Source organism: Panulirus ornatus, chromosome 11, assembly GCF_036320965.1.
Source record: "Panulirus ornatus isolate Po-2019 chromosome 11, ASM3632096v1, whole genome shotgun sequence".
Classification (NCBI taxonomy): domain Eukaryota; kingdom Metazoa; phylum Arthropoda; class Malacostraca; order Decapoda; family Palinuridae; genus Panulirus; species Panulirus ornatus.
The window spans coordinates 3,236,243-3,254,770 of record NC_092234.1 but is presented as its reverse complement, the minus strand read 5'-3'; the positions used below and the strand labels follow the sequence as shown (position 1 = coordinate 3,254,770).

At 39.9% G+C, this 18,528-nt stretch overlaps 1 protein-coding gene and 1 long non-coding RNA gene across 2 annotated transcripts in view; one reads left to right on the top strand and one right to left on the bottom strand.

Moving 5' to 3' along the window:
* The first annotated feature begins 3,347 nt into the window (after positions 1-3,347).
* LOC139751203 (uncharacterized) overlaps positions 3,348-18,528 on the top strand; it is a 45,756-nt gene continuing 30,575 nt past the window's right edge. The window contains exons 1-2 of the long non-coding RNA XR_011713303.1: positions 3,348-3,428; positions 10,959-11,159. This is a non-coding gene — a long non-coding RNA (uncharacterized lncRNA). The remainder of the gene's footprint in view (positions 3,429-10,958; positions 11,160-18,528) is intronic.
* LOC139751202 (uncharacterized) lies at positions 5,270-16,638 on the bottom strand. The gene is made up of 7 exons (XM_071666375.1): positions 16,591-16,638; positions 12,625-12,848; positions 11,860-12,071; positions 11,011-11,146; positions 8,321-8,529; positions 7,844-8,000; positions 5,270-6,973 (listed from the first exon to the last, which is right to left on the bottom strand). The coding sequence occupies exons 2-7, from the start codon at positions 12,692-12,694 to the stop codon at positions 6,903-6,905; spliced, it is 855 nt and encodes a 284-aa protein (XP_071522476.1). The 5' UTR covers positions 12,695-12,848; positions 16,591-16,638; the 3' UTR covers positions 5,270-6,902.

Sequence of the window (18,528 nt, the reverse complement as noted above, 5' to 3'; positions counted from 1 at the left end):
GTTTATTTTGATATATTATGCATTAGGTTGGTTGACTGCAAATGATGTAACTATACAATGTATAGGAAGTTACCTTGTCATCTCTCTTAAGTCTGGCAGGACAGAGCTCTTAAGAGGACCATGTTCTTGCATGTCTCATTCTCTTCAAGTGGTAATTTAAATGTATTTTTACCAAAGAATAAAGGAGATGTGCCATTACCTCATTTATTGTATGTTATTCAATCACTCAACCTTTACTGTCTTTGGTCTCAAGACATAAACTGTGAAGGCCTACACACAAATGTGAAGAGAAAATAATGCATCTCCCTTTTTGCCATTTCCTGCCACAGTTAGGTAGTACAAGGAACAAAAAAATGGCCTTATTTGCTTACATTCTTTTTGCTGCTATCGTGTATAATGCACAAAAACCATAACCCATCATCTAGAGCCAAGCCCAACAGGCTATTCTGTGGTTTCCTTTGGTTCAGCCAATGTCCATCATATAATACAAACCTCTAATTCATGCCTTCCCAAGTATGTTTGACAGTACACAAAATTTACTCACACATACAAAACTGTAGCTGTACATTTTCTAGATCAACTTAAAAAAAAAACACATTTCCACTTGTGTTATTGAAGGATTATCATTCCATACGATGAAACAAAATTTTTAGGCATGATTTTCGATATATCAACATGGGACCCTTACACTCTAGCAGGAACCTTACAGTGTAAGGGGCCCATGTTGATGTATCGAAAATAGTGATCAAGTTGCTAGACATTTTGAAGGTAGTGTTTAAAAATTCCTAGGCATCTGACAGAAAAACCATGCTGAGGTCATGCAATTTATAATTTATGTAAAAACTGGACCATGGTTGCCAGATATATTTATAAGCCATTAACGACATCCTGTAAATGACTTATGCTCATTATTCAGAATATGCACAGGAGCATTCAGAACCTTTTAAGTTGTGATAGTCTTGAATGTGATTCTGGCAAGCTCCACATGAATATAAATTCCAAAGATCCATGCTTAAAGTATCTTTCTAGGCTTAAACACTAACTAAACCCACATTTTGTTTTTCTGGTGAGAGAGCCAAGAGTATTTGATAGAAATCCAAGGGTCTCTGAAGCTTTTACTGTAATAAGAAAATAAACCAATAATGAGAGATCTAGGCATAATTCAAAACGTAGGTTTTCCATGGTTCATTCCCTTTAAGTTCCAGCAATTAAGCTTTGCAGGGATTGGATGAAAACAAACAAGCAACATTATAAAGTCAAGCGCATCATAGAATGAATGTGCTGCTTTGACATCTGGCATTACTTTCTAGTCCATACAAAAGTATCTCATGTATCTTATGTAATTCATTTAATCCTCCACTCCTCTGACCTGATCAACCTATAACATTCTCCAGCTGTTAAAGCTGCTCTTTTTAGTACCTAATTTTCATACAACTTTCTTCCTAGTAGCTACTACCTTGCTCACACAGGGAACAGCGATCAAATAAAAAAAAAAAAAAAATCATACCTGATCACCGTTACTGCGTTAGCAAGGCAGCTCTAGGATCACAAGAAAATCCAGCCATAACCTTCAAGAAGAATGAACATTCCCTGCTTGGCTCCTTCTCTCATCTTTTAGAAAGTGAAACACAAGAAGGGATTCCAGCCTCTTGTTCCCGCCGCCTTTGCTCACCTACAACATCCAGGGAATAGGATAGAATTCTTTCTCCCCTACCCCTGGGATAAATTAAGGAAAAGTCTTTGGAACCTGTTCGTGGATAGGGAGATGTGGTTTCGTTCCATTTACACGTGACAGCTAGAGAATGAATGTGTGGGGATGAGGCCTTTCTTTGTTCCTGACGCTACCTCGCTCACGCGGGAAATGGCGACCAACGAAGAGGAAAATATACATTTTTTTTCTAATTACTATAATGGAAACTTAGTTATCAACCTACTTTGATATTTTTCTGTAATAAGTCATTATATAAAATTTGAAGGTTATTTGCTCTAGGCACCCGGAAAACAAAATTACATATTTAGATTCATTACAGCTTATAGAATTCTATTCCATCTGCACCGATAATCATTAAAAAATGTTAGCTTGCACTAAGGTAAGGTTGGGTTCTTGTAATGGTATTTTTTTATTCAACAGTTATGAAGAGAACGATAACAATAACCCAAGAATCATAACAATCTGTGAAATAAACATTAATAAGAGTTCAACCAACCCAATGATATGATCTTTTTATTATATTCTTACCATCCCCCTCCTCAAGCCCTCAAAAAAAAAAAAATGTGATAAACTTCATTCGAGTTATATAGTTGAGGGATTATCAGTCTACAAGCAACTGTAGTTGATATGAAAAACTAAGTATTCTTTATTGTATCACAAGAAAGACAACTTTCGGCATAAATCAGAAAGTAGTCATTTAACTGATTGCATATTTTATTTTGCCCAGCTGGTTTTCCTTTACTTCCACTGCCATTGTGTTTTGCAGTATTGTTTTTCTTAAGTTTTACAATATCAGTATTGATATGTAAGAATTTCAAATACACTAAGTCCATCGTGGAACCAGGAGGTACCCATCGCCATCTAGAAAGTCAAGGGAAAGTGATAACACAGTAAAACCAATTAAACCTACCTAACATTGGCCCCTCAGACCTGATATACCAGAGTGAAACTTAAGCGTGGTGAAAGGAAAAATGCCCAAAGTTCAAAATGAACTAGTAAGGAAGATAACGTTTAACCCATCTATGATTAAATGGCAAGGCAATCACCACGTAAATTGTAATGAAGTACAGACGTCTATATTACCAATGTCTCTGAAGGATAGAACTCCATCATTAAGGTACAATCAAATGCAAATGGCAAAACAATCCAGCCTACCTAACCATAAGACTCAAATAATTGGAATGCTTGTTGTAGGTCTACTTGACACTCCTGGAATCAACACTCGTCTTCACCACATACTTCCTTCCCTAAAGGTCAACTTTAAGCATTTTCGTAAATACCTTCTCAAAACGGTGTCCCTCAGTTTCTACTGACACTTTTTTGACTGAAAAGTCGTCCGCTTCACCCTATTATTTATTTTTATTATTTATTTTGCTTTGTCAAAATGAATATATATATATATATATATATATATATATATATATATATATATATATATATATATATATATATATATATATATATATACACACACACACACACACACACACACACACACATATATATATATATATATATATATATATATATATATATATATATATATATATACATTTTTTTTTTATTATTTTTTTTATTATACTTTGTCGCTGAGGGAAGCTGGCTGGTTGAGGTTGGTAGGCCTGCGGTGTGTGGCCGGAGAGACTACTTCGGCAAACGCATGGCGACAATAAGACATTATGGAGTTATGTTGGAAATTTTGCCATTTTCTAAGCAGGTATGTGGTTGAGTAGTGGAATAAGGATATTATGGTGCATAGCAAGTTATGGATTAATGTGATGTTATAGGGAATTCCTGGCAGTGAGGATATTGTAGGTTTTTGACCGGAATCAAGTGTTGTTGACTGCGTCGTCTGACCCTGGTTGAGAGAGGACGTTGCAATACCCAAAATTGTACAGCAGATTCTGATCTGCTACGTTGTGTCAAGGATGGCTGCATTGAGGCCACGGGAACCTCAAGGGAAAAGAAATGACCCAGGTAAGATTTACCCGGTTCTGTGGAATGGCATAGAATAATCTTAAGCTGTAGCTAGATGCGCGGACATTGGGCCTAAGCTGGATAACCATGAGGTACAAGGAAGGGTCGATTTGACTAAGAACTCAGTCTAAGCTCCAGAAGTGAATTTAACTAGGATGGTGAGGCAGATTAATATGTTGGAAGGGTTAGATTGGGAGCAGATCTAGAGTGTGACAAAGAAGTGCTGGGGTTAAGGGTTAATGTATAGGGAAATTTATGGCCAGAGGTGATTGGGGTAAAAGTTTGTGAACAATTTAACTGTGGCATAGTAAGGTTTGGCCACATTGACGCACGTTTGTTGTGACTTGAACTAAGAAAGTTACCAGGCATTGTGTTGATAGCGAACACCCTCTATGTAAACTGTGAACTTTGGAAATTATTTAGAAGGAAATTGACTTGTGTATTGTCGTGTATTTGGCAGAAATTATTTTTATTTTTTGTTTGAGAGCAGTTTTGCTTCACGACACAAATATACAAATTCTTAACAGTAATGAATCCAGGCTAACCTTGGAAATTACACAGCACAGCATATTTTAGCCAAATTCAATCATAGCGAAGCCTAGTGGACTCATAGGAATATATATATAACATATACTCGTCTATAAGTCTACCTCGATTTTTGGCCAAGAAATCATTTTACATGTCGTGTGTAGGTTGACCCAAGTTTTTGAGGGTAATGGAACAACAAATATGGTAATATAGTGCCATATTGTATGACATATAAAACTCATTTCTGAAAATCCTCACAAAAAACACTACGTCCTGTAAACTGATGTTTGCTAAGCGTGAAACACCGAGCGTCGAAGGCAAATTTTTTACTGATTGCGGCAATGTATACTGAAACACGGGTAGTTTCAGCAAAAATATTGTATATTTGCATTCAAGTATTTAATTAAGTCAATTAGGATAGAATATTATTGTAATACATTTTACTGACTCATTTGATTTTTTTCTTTATGATTTTATCCCACTCCACTTTAATAAGTACGTTATTTCAGTAAAAATATCATTTCCGTAAATATATTATATTAAATGATATGAATAGAATATCATTGTAATATAATAGTATTTTAATCGAAAGCTATTAAAAAACGAGTAACATCTTGAACATCGGAAGGCTTGGTAGTCTTTTTTCTTCATGTATTTTATCTTATTTAACATTAAAATGCACCACGTTTCAGCAAAACTACGATTTGTTTCTGAGAATATATTCATTCAGGCACAGTTAAGATAAATTGTACTTGTAATAGTTTTTTAACTGAAAACGATTCGAAAAGCACGTACCGTCCAACTGATGCGGCAGAACCCTGATTGCGGAGGCTTTGCCTTTACATCGGCCCATAGTAAGCAGCCTTTGATACCGTGCGTTGAAATTGTTTATACTTTTGTCTTGCTTCTTATTTTCTGGATACACGACGAGTTTGTATATAATATAGGGAAGATAAGGTGAGGTATTGATAACTCGATATTTGATAAGCTTGTTATTTTCAAATATTAATCTTTTAAGAGGCAGTAACATACCAAAGGAAATAATACACATGGTTGTACATACAATGATATGTTTTATTACATTCTGAAGGATACATTGGCTTGGCGAGGAAAGATGTCTCCTGTTGCGGGTGTACACGGAACCTCTGTTAACATGGTCCGCTTGCCTTTTTGCTCGCGTGCGTTTATTTTGTTTGTTTGTTTGTGTGTGTATGTGTTTGGAATATGTACATGAGCATATGGGTAGAGAGTTTTTAACTCAGAGAGTTCCGAACTTTCTTTTTGAAATAAAATATTTTAACGCCTGCATTCACGCTGCTCACTTCATCTTCCACTCTATTGTAAATCTTGTATAACTTATACTTGTTTATCAGTTAGCTTTTTGCTATGTTTTCTAGTCTAGCTGATCGTCTCTGTTTTGAACAAAACTACCCAATGTCGACGTGGGTAAGTCTAAGGCTACCATCATCCACACCGACGGACATTCTCCATCGAGTCTACTTCTTTTCAAATGGGACGACCAAAAGTGTAGATACCCTACTCTAATGTGAGCGGAATGTATCCTGTACACATATATTTCCTAACATCTTATTCATGTACTTGAGTTGATAATGACTAAAGAAAAATGCTTAATGACTCACGGACGAATCCTGGTCGCGGCAGCCGGTCCACATTTAACCCAGTTGTTCATCCTCCACAAGGGGTTGGTCGATAAAACACTGACCTGGCTTAAGCTGATATACGTACACACACACACACACACATATATATATATATATATATATATATATATATATATATATATATATATATATATATATATATCCCTGGGGATAGGGGAGAAAGAATACTTCCCACGTATTCCCTGCGTGTCGTAGAAGGCGACTAAAAGGGGAGGGAGCGGGTGGCTGGAAATCCTCCCCTTTCTTGTTTTTTTTTTAATTTTCCAAAAGAAGGAACAGAGAAGGGGGTCAGGTGAGGATATTCCCTCTAAGGCCCAGTTCTCTGTTCTTAACGCCACCTCGCTAACGCGGGAAATGGCAAATAGTATGAAAAAAAAATATATATATATATATATATATATATATATATATATATATATATATATATATTGCCTGTCACCTTGGCTATAAAAAGTTTTCATGATCCAAATCCGATTTTATAATGAACCTTTATACCTACATATATTGTACTGTATAATACATATAAACATTTAAAAAATACTACACCGTTCATCTATAGTTCTTTTGTACAGTCTTATTATTTGCCTATCGTTACAGTGTGTCAACCTTCGTTTACCTCAAGTTTCAACAGTTGCATGCTACTTTCTCCACATAAGTAGAGCAACTTAGAAATTCAGCTAATCCTATCCTTCCATAGTACTCGTAAATTTAAACTGTGCGAATCGGAGAACATAGATGAAAGGTTTTGGTGGAGATAAATGGTCGAGTTTTTTTGAGGAATTAAACGGATAACGGGTGGTCGGGGGTGGGTAGGGAAGGTGGACTACCAACCAACTTGACAATCTTAGACCAAAAGCGTTATATTACGGCCGCTACTAAGCAACGGCATCTGTCCGTACATTATGGTCAAACTAAAAAGTTACATACGTGATGCATTAACAGAGCCATACCGTCACATCACACCATCAGTATCATCCTAACACCCCAGCATTATGTCACTATCGTCAAACGATTAACATTGATAAGACGCCGAGCGTGATGGCCAGTAGGAGCAGGGAGGGCAGCGGGGATGGACCTGGGGGTGTAAGCAAAAATGGATTACTCTTAAACTAGCAGACGACGGCAATCCTGTAATTAGCTCACAATCTATCCACTACTTAAGACGTAACAAGGAAATGGAAGTTCCAGTAATGATTAAAATGAAACGATGTGAATGAATGACATTTTTCATCTAATACCACAGTATATTCTGAAGTTACTAGGAAAAGAAATGCTGTTGTCAGGTTCTTGGGTCCTTCTAGAGAATATGTCAATACAAGCATGATATGTTCTCTAACGTAATCATGAGACCAAATGTAAGATAACAGAGTTGGGCTTCGCATCCTGTTAAGAAAAAAAAATGAGAAAAGAGAAAGCCTGTCTGTGTTGTACCTCCTAGGCTTCACATTAATGTCATACCAACTGTGCACATGCACCAAGTCATCAGATTTTTATCATTTATTGATACAGCAACTGCTCTCCCATCCTTTACCTACTCCCCTGGTTCTGCATTACTTGTCAAATTAACTTCCTGGAACACGTTTTACTAATACGTTTGGTGTACACGATGGGCGTAACGATATTGCGAAATCATTCAGCTAAATCTTGTGCAACAGCTCTTTTGAGTCATGAATATATGTGAACTAACTGGAAATATAGTTAAACGCGCGATTTGTTTTAGATATTATTATAGGTGCTTGATACATGCAACAATCTGTGCATCCACCTAGCTAGGATTATCTCATGTTCACTACTGACTTTGTCTAAATTAGGTCAAACGATTCATGTCCACCATTATTTTACACTGAGCTTTCCTTTAAACTTAAAATCTCGTAAAGTCTAACTCATGAGCTAGGTGAGTGGAACCTACAGTCCATATAGCCGGTTATCATCATACCGTTCCTACCTGAAGAGAACCATCCAAACCCTGCCGGCTGGGGCCAGCTCATGTCGATAAGCGTGACGTTGGCCGTCTTGATGAAGACATTGGAGACCCGTACCTCACAGCTCAACGTCATGGCGCCTCGCCTGAACGACGCTTTCGTCACCATCACTTTCAGCTCCTGCAGGATGTTACGTGCCAGATAAATGATACGAGTGGTTGGTAGTGAGATTTATAGTTACGTAAATTATCTTTCATGTAAATAAAAATTGATAGAAAACACGCTTGCTTCACCGACCAATGTACCTTTTCTGTGAAACTAGATTTTACTCCAAATGCGTATTCCATGCAGTTGCCATTTGCATAGCTCCTGTTTCTTTGCCAAGTCTTTTTGTCTTTCATCTCATCTGCTTTTCGGTCATACTTTGCATACATTCCTTGGTTCCCGTGTAACATAACCTCTAATGTTCCCTGGATGTACCGAGTCATGACAGTACTCACGGAGACTTGCATGTGTCGCCCACGCTGGTCTCTCTGTAGGGAACGCTGAAGATGGGCGTGCGGCGGCGGAACTAGGTTGTTGATGGTCCAGGTGATGGCGGCGGGTGGGTCGGAGTGGCCCACAACGCACCGCGCCACCATCAGCTCGTGTGGCCTCACCCGTGCCCCATGCACCACGCCTCGCAGCTCTGGACCCCACGATGGCACATCTTGAACATCCACATGCAATACATAGAATCCGAATAAATGGTCCTTATGGACGTTATTTGATGTGGCATGAAAATGCGTCACCGGCATTAAAATCTGTAGGGTTACCTACCGAACGGAGGTGCAAGCGTTATGGTATAAACTACTGGACAGCAAGTGCAAACTTAGTCACCCGTTACTCAGTAGAACTTAGCGCTGTACCTCCACTAGGGCCTTAGCAGTCACATAAGCTGCATGGTAAAGGTGTTGGCATTGATAGACATCCTAGCAAAAAAAAAAAAAAAAAAAAAAGGAAAAAAAGTATGGACATAACTGATAACTCATATCTAACGGTGGCTACATAAAGATATAATTAATGGTGCTAACCTTAGTGCGTATGTCAAACCTTCTTCCTTATTAAAACATCTAGTATCAGCAAGTGAGAAGTGGCGTGATATATAAAACTTTTACATGTTTTCGAAATAACATTGTAAACGACCTTGAACTGAAGTTCTGCAGTGCCATAAGAATATATAGATTGATTCGTAACTTTACTTACCTAAACGCTATCATTGACGAATATTTTTTTTCCCATTAAAGAATCCATACATGTATAAATATGCATAAGTAGTTAATTTTTTTTTTTTTTTACTTTGTCGCTGTCTCCCGCGTTTGCGAGGTAGCGCAAGGAAACAGACGAAAGAAATGGCCCAACCCCCCCCATACACATGTATATACATACGTCCACACACGCAAATATACATACCTACACAGCTTTCCATGGTTTACCCCAGACGCTTCACATGCCTTGATTCAATCCACTGACCACGTCAACCCCGGTATACCACATCGCTCCAATTCACTCTATTCCTTGCCCTCCTTTCACCTTCCTGCATGTTCAGGCCCCGATCACACAAAATCTTTTTCACTCCATCTTTCCACCTCCAATTTGGTCTCCCTCTTCTCCTTGCTCCCTCCACCTCCGACACATATATCCTCTTGGTCAATCTTTCCTCACTCATCCTCTCCATGTGCCCAAACCACTTCAAAACACCCTCTTCTGCTCTCTCAACCACGCTCTTTTTATTTCCACACATCTCTCTTACCCTTACGTTACTCACTCGATCAAACCACCTCACACCACACATTGTCCTCAAACATCTCATTTCCAGCACATCCATCCTCTTGCGCACAACTCTATCCATAGCCCACGCCTCGCAACCATACAACATTGTTGGAACCACTATTCCTTCAAACATACCCATTTTTGCTTTCCGAGATAATGTTCTCGACTTCCACACATTCTTCAAGGCCCCCAGAATTTTCGCCCCCTCCCCCACCCTATGATCCACTTCCGCTTCCATGGTTCCATCCGCTGCCAGATCCACTCCCAGATATCTAAAACACTTCACTTCCTCCAGTTTTTCTCCATTCAAACTCACCTCCCAATTGACTTGACCCTCAACCCTACTGTACCTAATAACCTTGCTCTTATTCACATTTACTCTTAACTTTCTTCTTCCACACACTTTACCAAACTCAGTCACCAGCTTCTGCAGTTTCTCACATGAATCAGCCACCAGCGCTGTATCATCAGCGAACAACAACTGACTCACTTCCCAAGCTCTCTCATCCCCAACAGACTTCATACTTGCCCCTCTTTCCAAAACTCTTGCATTTACCTCCCTAACAACCCCATCCATAAACAAATTAAACAACCATGGAGACATCACACACCCCTGCCGCAAACCTACATTCACTGAGAACCAATCACTTTCCTCTCTTCCTACACGTACACATGCCTTACATCCTCGATAAAAACTTTTCACTGCTTCTAACAACTTTCCTCCCACACCATATATTCTTAATACCTTCCACAGAGCATCTCTATCAACTCTATCATATGCCTTCTCCAGATCGATAAATGCTACATACAAATCCATTTGCTTTTCTAAGTATTTCTCACATACATTCTTCAAAGCAAACACCTGATCCACACATCCTCTACCACTTCTGAAACCACACTGCTCTTCCCCAATCTGATGCTCTGTACATGCCTTCACCCTCTCAATCAATACCCTCCCATATAATTTACCAGGAATACTCAACAAACTTATACCTCTGTAATTTGAGCACTCACTCTTATCCCCTTTGCCTTTGTACAATGGCACTATGCACGCATTCCGCCAATCCTCAGGCACCTCACCATGAGTCATACATACATTAAATAACCTTACCAACCAGTCAACAATAGTCAACAATACAGTAGTTAATGATGTAGCTAATTATTTTTCTTGTATATGAAAGAATTACACATAACCAATTTCTTCTTAGGTAACTGTTGTTCTCCACTTATTACAGGAAATCAGGGATATAAAAGTAAAATTTTTTGTTTGTCTTTCTCCCGTATTAATTCAACGACAGCTAGCTATCTTTATGTCTCTCTCCCCAGCCTTGACTGACCGACGACTGTCTGTTTGCCTCTAAACCCATCATCAACTTACCAACGACTGTCATATTGACGGCGTGGTCGTCGGTCTCAAAGTACGGCTTGTCGCCCATCACCTCACAGCGGAAGGCGCCAGAGGTCTCCCGCGTCACGCCCGTTAGCGTAACCGACTCCCTGGAACTGCGACTCTTCTGTTAAAGAACCGTAAGACAGTTAATTTCCCTTGCCTGTACCCTTGTATTTTCTTTTACTGCATATCAGATGTGGTCTTTCATAAATCTGCTGTACAAAGTGATGACGTCCTCTCGCAGAATGGGACGCTATGAATTCTGGACACAAATGATGATTCGAATTTTACTGTTCTGCCGTTTAGGCTGGACACATTGATGACTTGTGACTCATGACCTGGACACAATGATGACTTATGAGATGACAGTGATGGCTTGTGACTTTTAACCTCGACACATTGATGACTTGTGACGGCACAATGATGACGTGACTTATAACCTGGACACATTGATGACTTGTGACATGACACAGAGATGGCTTGTGACTTATAACCTGACACAGTGACGTCTTGTGACATATAAGCTGGTTACATAACGATGATGACGTACCCATTGTACAAATTAGTGGTGGTTAGTATCAAAAGTCATTGAGGGACTAAGTTGCATAAGTCTTGTTCAAATGGTTGATGTGACGTTTACAAACTTCGTAGCATTGATCTTTCTCCACAAGAACTAAAACTAGCTTTGTTGTAGTAAGCTAAGAGCTGTGTAGAAGTTCTCGGGATACACCACTCAACAAGAGCTCTATCATTCTATCATTAATCCACATGAGAACAACCGGACGCACGGGATTAAGTCGTCTTAATTAAGGAGTGAACATCCTGAGGGATACTCACGTCCACGTTTATGTTAGGCAGCGGATACACCCTGATGGGCGGGTTCCTCTTGGGAATGAACTCGTAGAACTGGTTGACGTCCCGGTACCACTTGACCGAATACAGCGGGTCGGGTCGGTCTGTGGTGTGTTCGTAGTTACACATGAGCTGCACGGTGGATCCCGACACCACCACCGGCGGCACCAGCACCCCAGACACACGCAGACACCCGGCTGTGGGGCCAGGTAGACGTTGGTGTTTCACTCGACGTAACGAGGGTGAGTGGGAAGGGGTATCAAACATCGATCCAAGACGATGTGGGAAGGAACAAGACATAACCAGTCGAAATACATATTGAGATAAAGCTTGCCTATCAACCATCTGAGCACGAAGGCATATTCCATGGCCTGGTCTTGTACCTTGGTTGAATGACTACACTACACTGTACAAGTACTTCAGACCGGGAAGCCAGTAGGTATGTGCCAGAAGAACAATACAACAATCCTCTGTGGATACCGGAGGCATCGAAGCCAGTACTCCGTAAATATACTTAATTTATCTGAGTGTTTCATGATCATGGAATTATGCGGGTCTTCTGTTATGACTAACGAATGGTTCACCGTTTTAGGGAATTAATCAAAAGCTAATCGATCAATAATATGCTTCAGTTAAGTGTCTATATCTCCGAAGGTGATCTGACATTTTATTCTTATAGTTTCTAAAAACTAATTATATTTAGCTGGTGTGAAATCATAATAACCAGAAACCAACCGTTTCATAACTCACCCTTTGCGGCCAGACCCAGGAGTAGCAGAAGGCGTAAACCCTCTAATATCCCTGCATGACGCAGCCTCATCCTGCTGCAGTAGGCAGATGACGGGGATCTTCAGGCAGGGTGGACGTGCCTGTATGCAGAGAACCCTGGCTTCCCCCAGGAGCCACGTTCCCAGGCGCTGATCCAACACAACGCCGTCGGTAGCGGGCTGACCGATCCCACCTTATCGTTGTGCCTGCAGAAGCATAGATTCAGTACCTCATGGTTTGATAAAGACGTCAGTAATATTACCGGTATTGATCATTTGATCTAAACTTGAATGACGCTAGATGATTATGCCACAGGATTTACAAGGTTAACCGAAACTGGAAATAATGTCGTCTGCCGTTGATCAAAAGTGTAGCGTAAGTCGTAAGCAAACTCGTGCGTACTACAAAAATACACCACAGGAACGCACTACTTTTCGTAAAAACGGAAGGGTTGTAGGTCTAAGAGAGAAAAAAATGGGAAATTGAAAATTCTTTTATTGTTCATAATGAATAAGCAACTATATTTTCCTTTTTTTCCCAGAAGTTAAGAAGAAATTTATTGTTTACGAAGAGCCTCAGCTCACACCTCAGACCCGACTCAGATGTTACATATACTGTCCACAGATCAGTGTACTGGGCCATCATGTGCTGTGTTTGTAACTGTGTAGTAGTTATGTGGGAACCTCGGCCCACCCTTGTAATTTACTTCATGTTTAACTAAAGCAAGGAAATGCTGTCAGCATGGAAACTAGCCTGTGGAAAACATTGAGCACAACGGAAAGTGTCTTGTTTCCACAAGCATGGATGTGGTGCGTACCGTCTCATCTACTAACGTAACTTGCTCTTAATAGCTCAGAGAGCGCGAGGTAAGAAACTGGCCCGAACTAAGAACTTGGGAACATAAAGGTCAGAATTAAATTATTTCACCCCATATTGCGAATTGATACATTTTCTTTTATAGTAGCCGCCATGGCTTGGGCTAAAGCACAACCCTACCGTGGCCACGTCGAATGAAAGGTTGTATATATATATATATATATATATATATATATATATATATATATATATATATATATATATTTTTTTTTTTTTTTTTTTTTTAATTTTCCAAAAGAAGAAACAGAGAAGAGGGCCAGGTGAGGATATTCCCTCAAAGGCCCAGTCCTCTGTTCTTAACGCTACCTCGCTATCGCGGGAAATAGCGAATAGTATGAAATATATATATATATATATATATATATATATATATATATATATATATATATATATATATATATATATATATATATATATATACACACACACACACGTGACAATAAAACTTGGGCTGTAAACTATTAATCTGACAATGCTGTGAACTCCTGCTGGTTGACCCATCAATATCTTAACACTACGTTTTTCTTTACACACACTCACACATCTGTCTATCTATCTATCTATCTATCTATCTATCCATCTATCTATCTATCTATCTATCTATATATATATATATATATATATATATATATATATATATATATATATATATATATATCCTCTCCACCTAATGTTCATTCTCCTTTCGTTTCATCTCTTCCCAGTCAGTCTTTCCACTCCTACGTACACCAAACACACTCCTCCAGATACGCAGCCACGTGTACTAATACACACTCATACACACACACAAGAATGAAAACTCCCTCCACATACCGTGCAAATAGGTAATTACAAAAAAGATGGAGCCTCATGGGTGTAAATCACCAGGAGTATCTTATTTAGTGAGCTCTGAGAATCTTAGATGTGAGGAAGTACATAAGGTCGGAGAAAGACATAGGTACATTCAAAAAAGGTTGGGAACTAGGTCAAAGAGATACGCTCAGAAACGCTAACGCGACACAGAAACCCTCTTGCTTTATCATCACAATGCGCACACGTCACGAATCAGCTGGAAAAGTGATATAAAGTGTTAACGTAGAAACGCATGTTAAGCGCAGACCCTTAAGCATTACGGTATGACCTATTTCGGGACGATGGCGTGATCTTGTCCATGACCTTTAGGAGTGGGTCAAAGACCAGTTCAATATCTCCATGAGTCGTGCCGTCGTGCACGAATGGTCGTTGAGGATGTGTAAATTAGTGTTTAGCGCTTGTCCCATTCCATGTAAACTGAAATATATATATATATATATATATATATATATATATATATATATATATATATATATTAAATTCAATTAGATTATGAATGTACAGCATCAGCAGTGTTCGCTCGCCACAAGGTAGCACTAGAAAACAATTGACGGTACCGCGAGCATGTTGCCTCCTTGCCAAAGGAAATTTTGTGTGAGCGGTGCCTACCACACTGCTCACTGTACACACGGTCGTCATCACAAGAAGATGTAATGGAAGATTTGGTCTCCGGAGGAAAACTCGAAAGTCCTCCCATCTAGCCATACAACTAAGAGAAGTGCGCGCTTCCTGGTGCTACACCTTTCTGTATTGAATAACCCCTAACGTATTGGGCTCGTCACATATTTTGCCATGTGAATTGCAAAATTAAAAAACAAACATGAAATATCCTTCTTTCATGAACTAGATGAATGATTGGAAATCAGTTTATGATACAGAACCAATAGGTAAATTGAATTTGTGTAATTTCAAGTTAATTGTTCGATAATTCTTTGGCGAATGTATGATTTTCTAGTCGATATTAATGCGTTCAAGTAACAATTACAGGTCCTAGATTTGATATAATAAAAAAAAAATAATTTTAACGTCGCTACCCAGTTAACCCAGAAAACAAAAGGAAAAATATATTGAAGAAGAATTGATATGATTTGACTATTTTCATAAGTCTAATATGGTACTATAATCTGATTCAGTTGTTACCAATAATTGGAATAAAATCCATCGGAGAAACACCAGTCGGTTTACTGCATGACCAATATCTTTCACAAAGTGATACTTTCAGCGCTGTCGTTTTCAGTATAACAAAAATATTTTACAGTTAAACACTAGATAAATTACAGCTCTGGAGCGTAATGTGGCGGCATTCACAAACACGTTGCATGCGCTGATGACAGCGGGGCTATAACAAAGATCCAAGTGAAAATGACTCCGGCCGGACTGAAGACCATGCAAATATAACTTTGGTCGCGCCTTTGCTTAGCGAGTGATGGCGGTTGTGCTAGAGCCTCGTCCCAAGCTTGTACAAATTGATGACTTAGGTGGCGCTATAGGCTAGAACAATGCAAGGATGACGTCGGTCGCACGAATGACCTTGTTTCAGGCAAGGATGACGTGTGTTGGGCATCGATAATGGCCGGGCGAAAGCCTTGTTCCATGCAAGGGTGAAGTCGGCCGGTTTGTAACTTAGCCTCAACATGGATGACGTGGTCGGGCTGTGTAACCTAGCCTCATGTAGGATGACCGTCTCCCGGGTTGTAGCCTGAACCCCCATGCAAAGATGACGTCGGCCGGGCTTATGACCTATATCCATGCAGAGTGCATAATGCCGTGCTAGAGCCTTGCGCTGTGTAGTAATGACGTCGACATGGCTATATAACCTGTCCCTGACGTCAAGCTGGCCCAACCTTAGGCTCACAGTCCAGCTTCCCAAGCTACAGGATGAGCCAGCTGGTGCTGGAACTGCTTCTGCTCTGTAGCAGAACAGGTCTTGACATCGTCATGTTATAGCACACTTCTGCAGACACACTTTATCCAGTCAACAACAGTGGGTTGGTAAGCATTTGCAAATCAACAAGCGTTAAGTCCTGCATCTGAACCTTCACGTCACGTTTACGAAAATGCTTAGTGCTTCCTTCTTCCTGTATATGTTATTGTACAGTATCTGCACTCTTTTGGAAATGTTTTCCACGTTTATGTGTTCAGATTAGAATTAACAAGTGCTTATGGCAGCTGGATTTAACTGGGGCCCAGGTAGTAGTAGGCGAATCACATGGGCTTCACCTTAACAAGAGCGACCCGCTACCACACCACCGCCTCCCGTGGCGCCACCTACACTGACTTGCTCAGTTCCCAGGGAGCCTGACAGGACGGATCCCATCACCACCACCACGCTGGGCCGCACGCATAAGGCTCAACCACAATTTATTTACTTATGACTATAACTGGATGGAAACACTAGAACTGCATTCAGGGTAACTGAGATGCTAAGTGAAAAACATTGGAGGTCTTACACTTCTAATGATATCCACTGTATTTAATACCAGTAACTCGAGATATTTGTGTGTGGTGTGTGTGTGTGTGTGTGTGTGTGTGGACGTTGGACCCCTTTGACTAGGATCCTGTAGCTCCGCGCCAGTCGAAAGCAAGGAAATGATGGACTCCTTTGGAATGAGAAGTTCCTCGATGACTACTCCTTTTCATCCATTGACGATGACACAAACTTGCCTAAGGTTAATTTTCACTTGCAGTATAACCACCTGCTAGCGGATGACAGTAGCACTTAACCTAACTATCCAAGAACCCCTTCTATGGAACCCACAAGGCTCAGGAAGCCAGCCAAGTCCACCGAGCGGGAGCACAGGTCAATGGGTGTTGTAAGGTGAGCGTAGGAGTTTAGGAGTGTTCAATAAATTTATTAGAAAAAATGCTTGGGGATGAAGGGTCATGTGATGTCCAGTTGGTTTTTGTGATGTACAAATAATTGGTTTCCATATATATATATATATATATATATATATATATATATATATATATATATATATATATATATATATATATGCGCACACATTTGTCTACAGTTTCCCCCGTTGTCAAGGCAGCGCTAAGAACAGACGTAGGTTAGCACTGCACAGAATTTGATTTAAAACTCGTGGTCTTTATGGAAATCATAGAATATCCCTGACCACAGACGCTCACACAGTTACCAAGCAGTTCGAGGGTTATTTAAAAAAAAATGTAAATAAATGTGGATGAAAGATAAACATAAACTTGATTATACTCTGAAGTATTTCTTATTGTTCTGTAGTTGAATTTTTTAAGTGAGAAGAACGCATATACACAATATTGACCTTGTCACTTGGACACCATACAATCCTACACCCCTGAAAAGTTACACACCCCACGTCCCTAATACATTCCACTTCCCCCGTATTGCCAATAAATACATTCCTAACACATCCCACATCTTTTAGTACATAACGCTGCACCAATATACCCCACATGCTCAGCATCACCTGTGCCCCCCAAACACCATGCCTCGTAACCGACTTTCGATCTAACTTAGTCGTTACCCTTAACACATCGTCTACGTCTCCCACCCTCAACACTCATCAACTAACTCATCCTTCACAATGGTGCTGGCACACCACCAGGCACATAGGGCCTCCAGAAACATTTCACTGAGCAGCACATGACAAAAACCACTCCGTGTGCAGGGGGTCGCATAAACCACTTTCACGAGAAATCAGACGGCAAAAATCACTTAGTAGGCGACTGGAGGCAAAAATTAAGCTCACTGGGCAGCAGACGATTTGAAACCTCTCACTGGGCAGCACCCTCCAGAAACCTCTTTCAGTGGGCAGCAGACGGAAGAGACCTGACACTCGGAGATCCGGTATTTGTTCTTTTGTTGTGCTGTGGAGACCATTAGTGTAGCACGCCGAGCCTCTGACTGATTGCAATAACAAGCAGACAGTGGTGCCCGCCTCAGTAAAGCCCCAGATTTTGAGATACCATTTTCTGTTTGTTGGTCTGTAAGTAAAATGATATAGTCCCTTATAATTTGCCTTTAGGTATATATGAACTTTTAATTGATCTATAACATTCAAGTGGATTTATTAACCTTTGATGAACGAAAATAAATTCTGTCGGCAACAACTGTAGCGAGTATCTGAAACGTTTCAGAATTGCTCAGAGTTGGAGTTTGTTGAGATATAATAG

Coding starts and splice junctions, on each gene's coding strand:
- LOC139751202 (XM_071666375.1), bottom strand. CDS start 12,694: ATGAGGCTGCGTCATGCAGGGATATTAGAGGGTTTACGCCTTCTGCTA. Junction 12,072..12,624: donor CCTGGGTCTGGCCGCAAAGG/GTGAGTTATGAA, acceptor CTGGCCCCACAG/CCGGGTGTCTGCGTGTGTCT. Junction 8,530..11,010: donor CGTCAATATGACAGTCGTTG/GTAAGTTGATGA, acceptor TGGATGTTCAAG/ATGTGCCATCGTGGGGTCCA.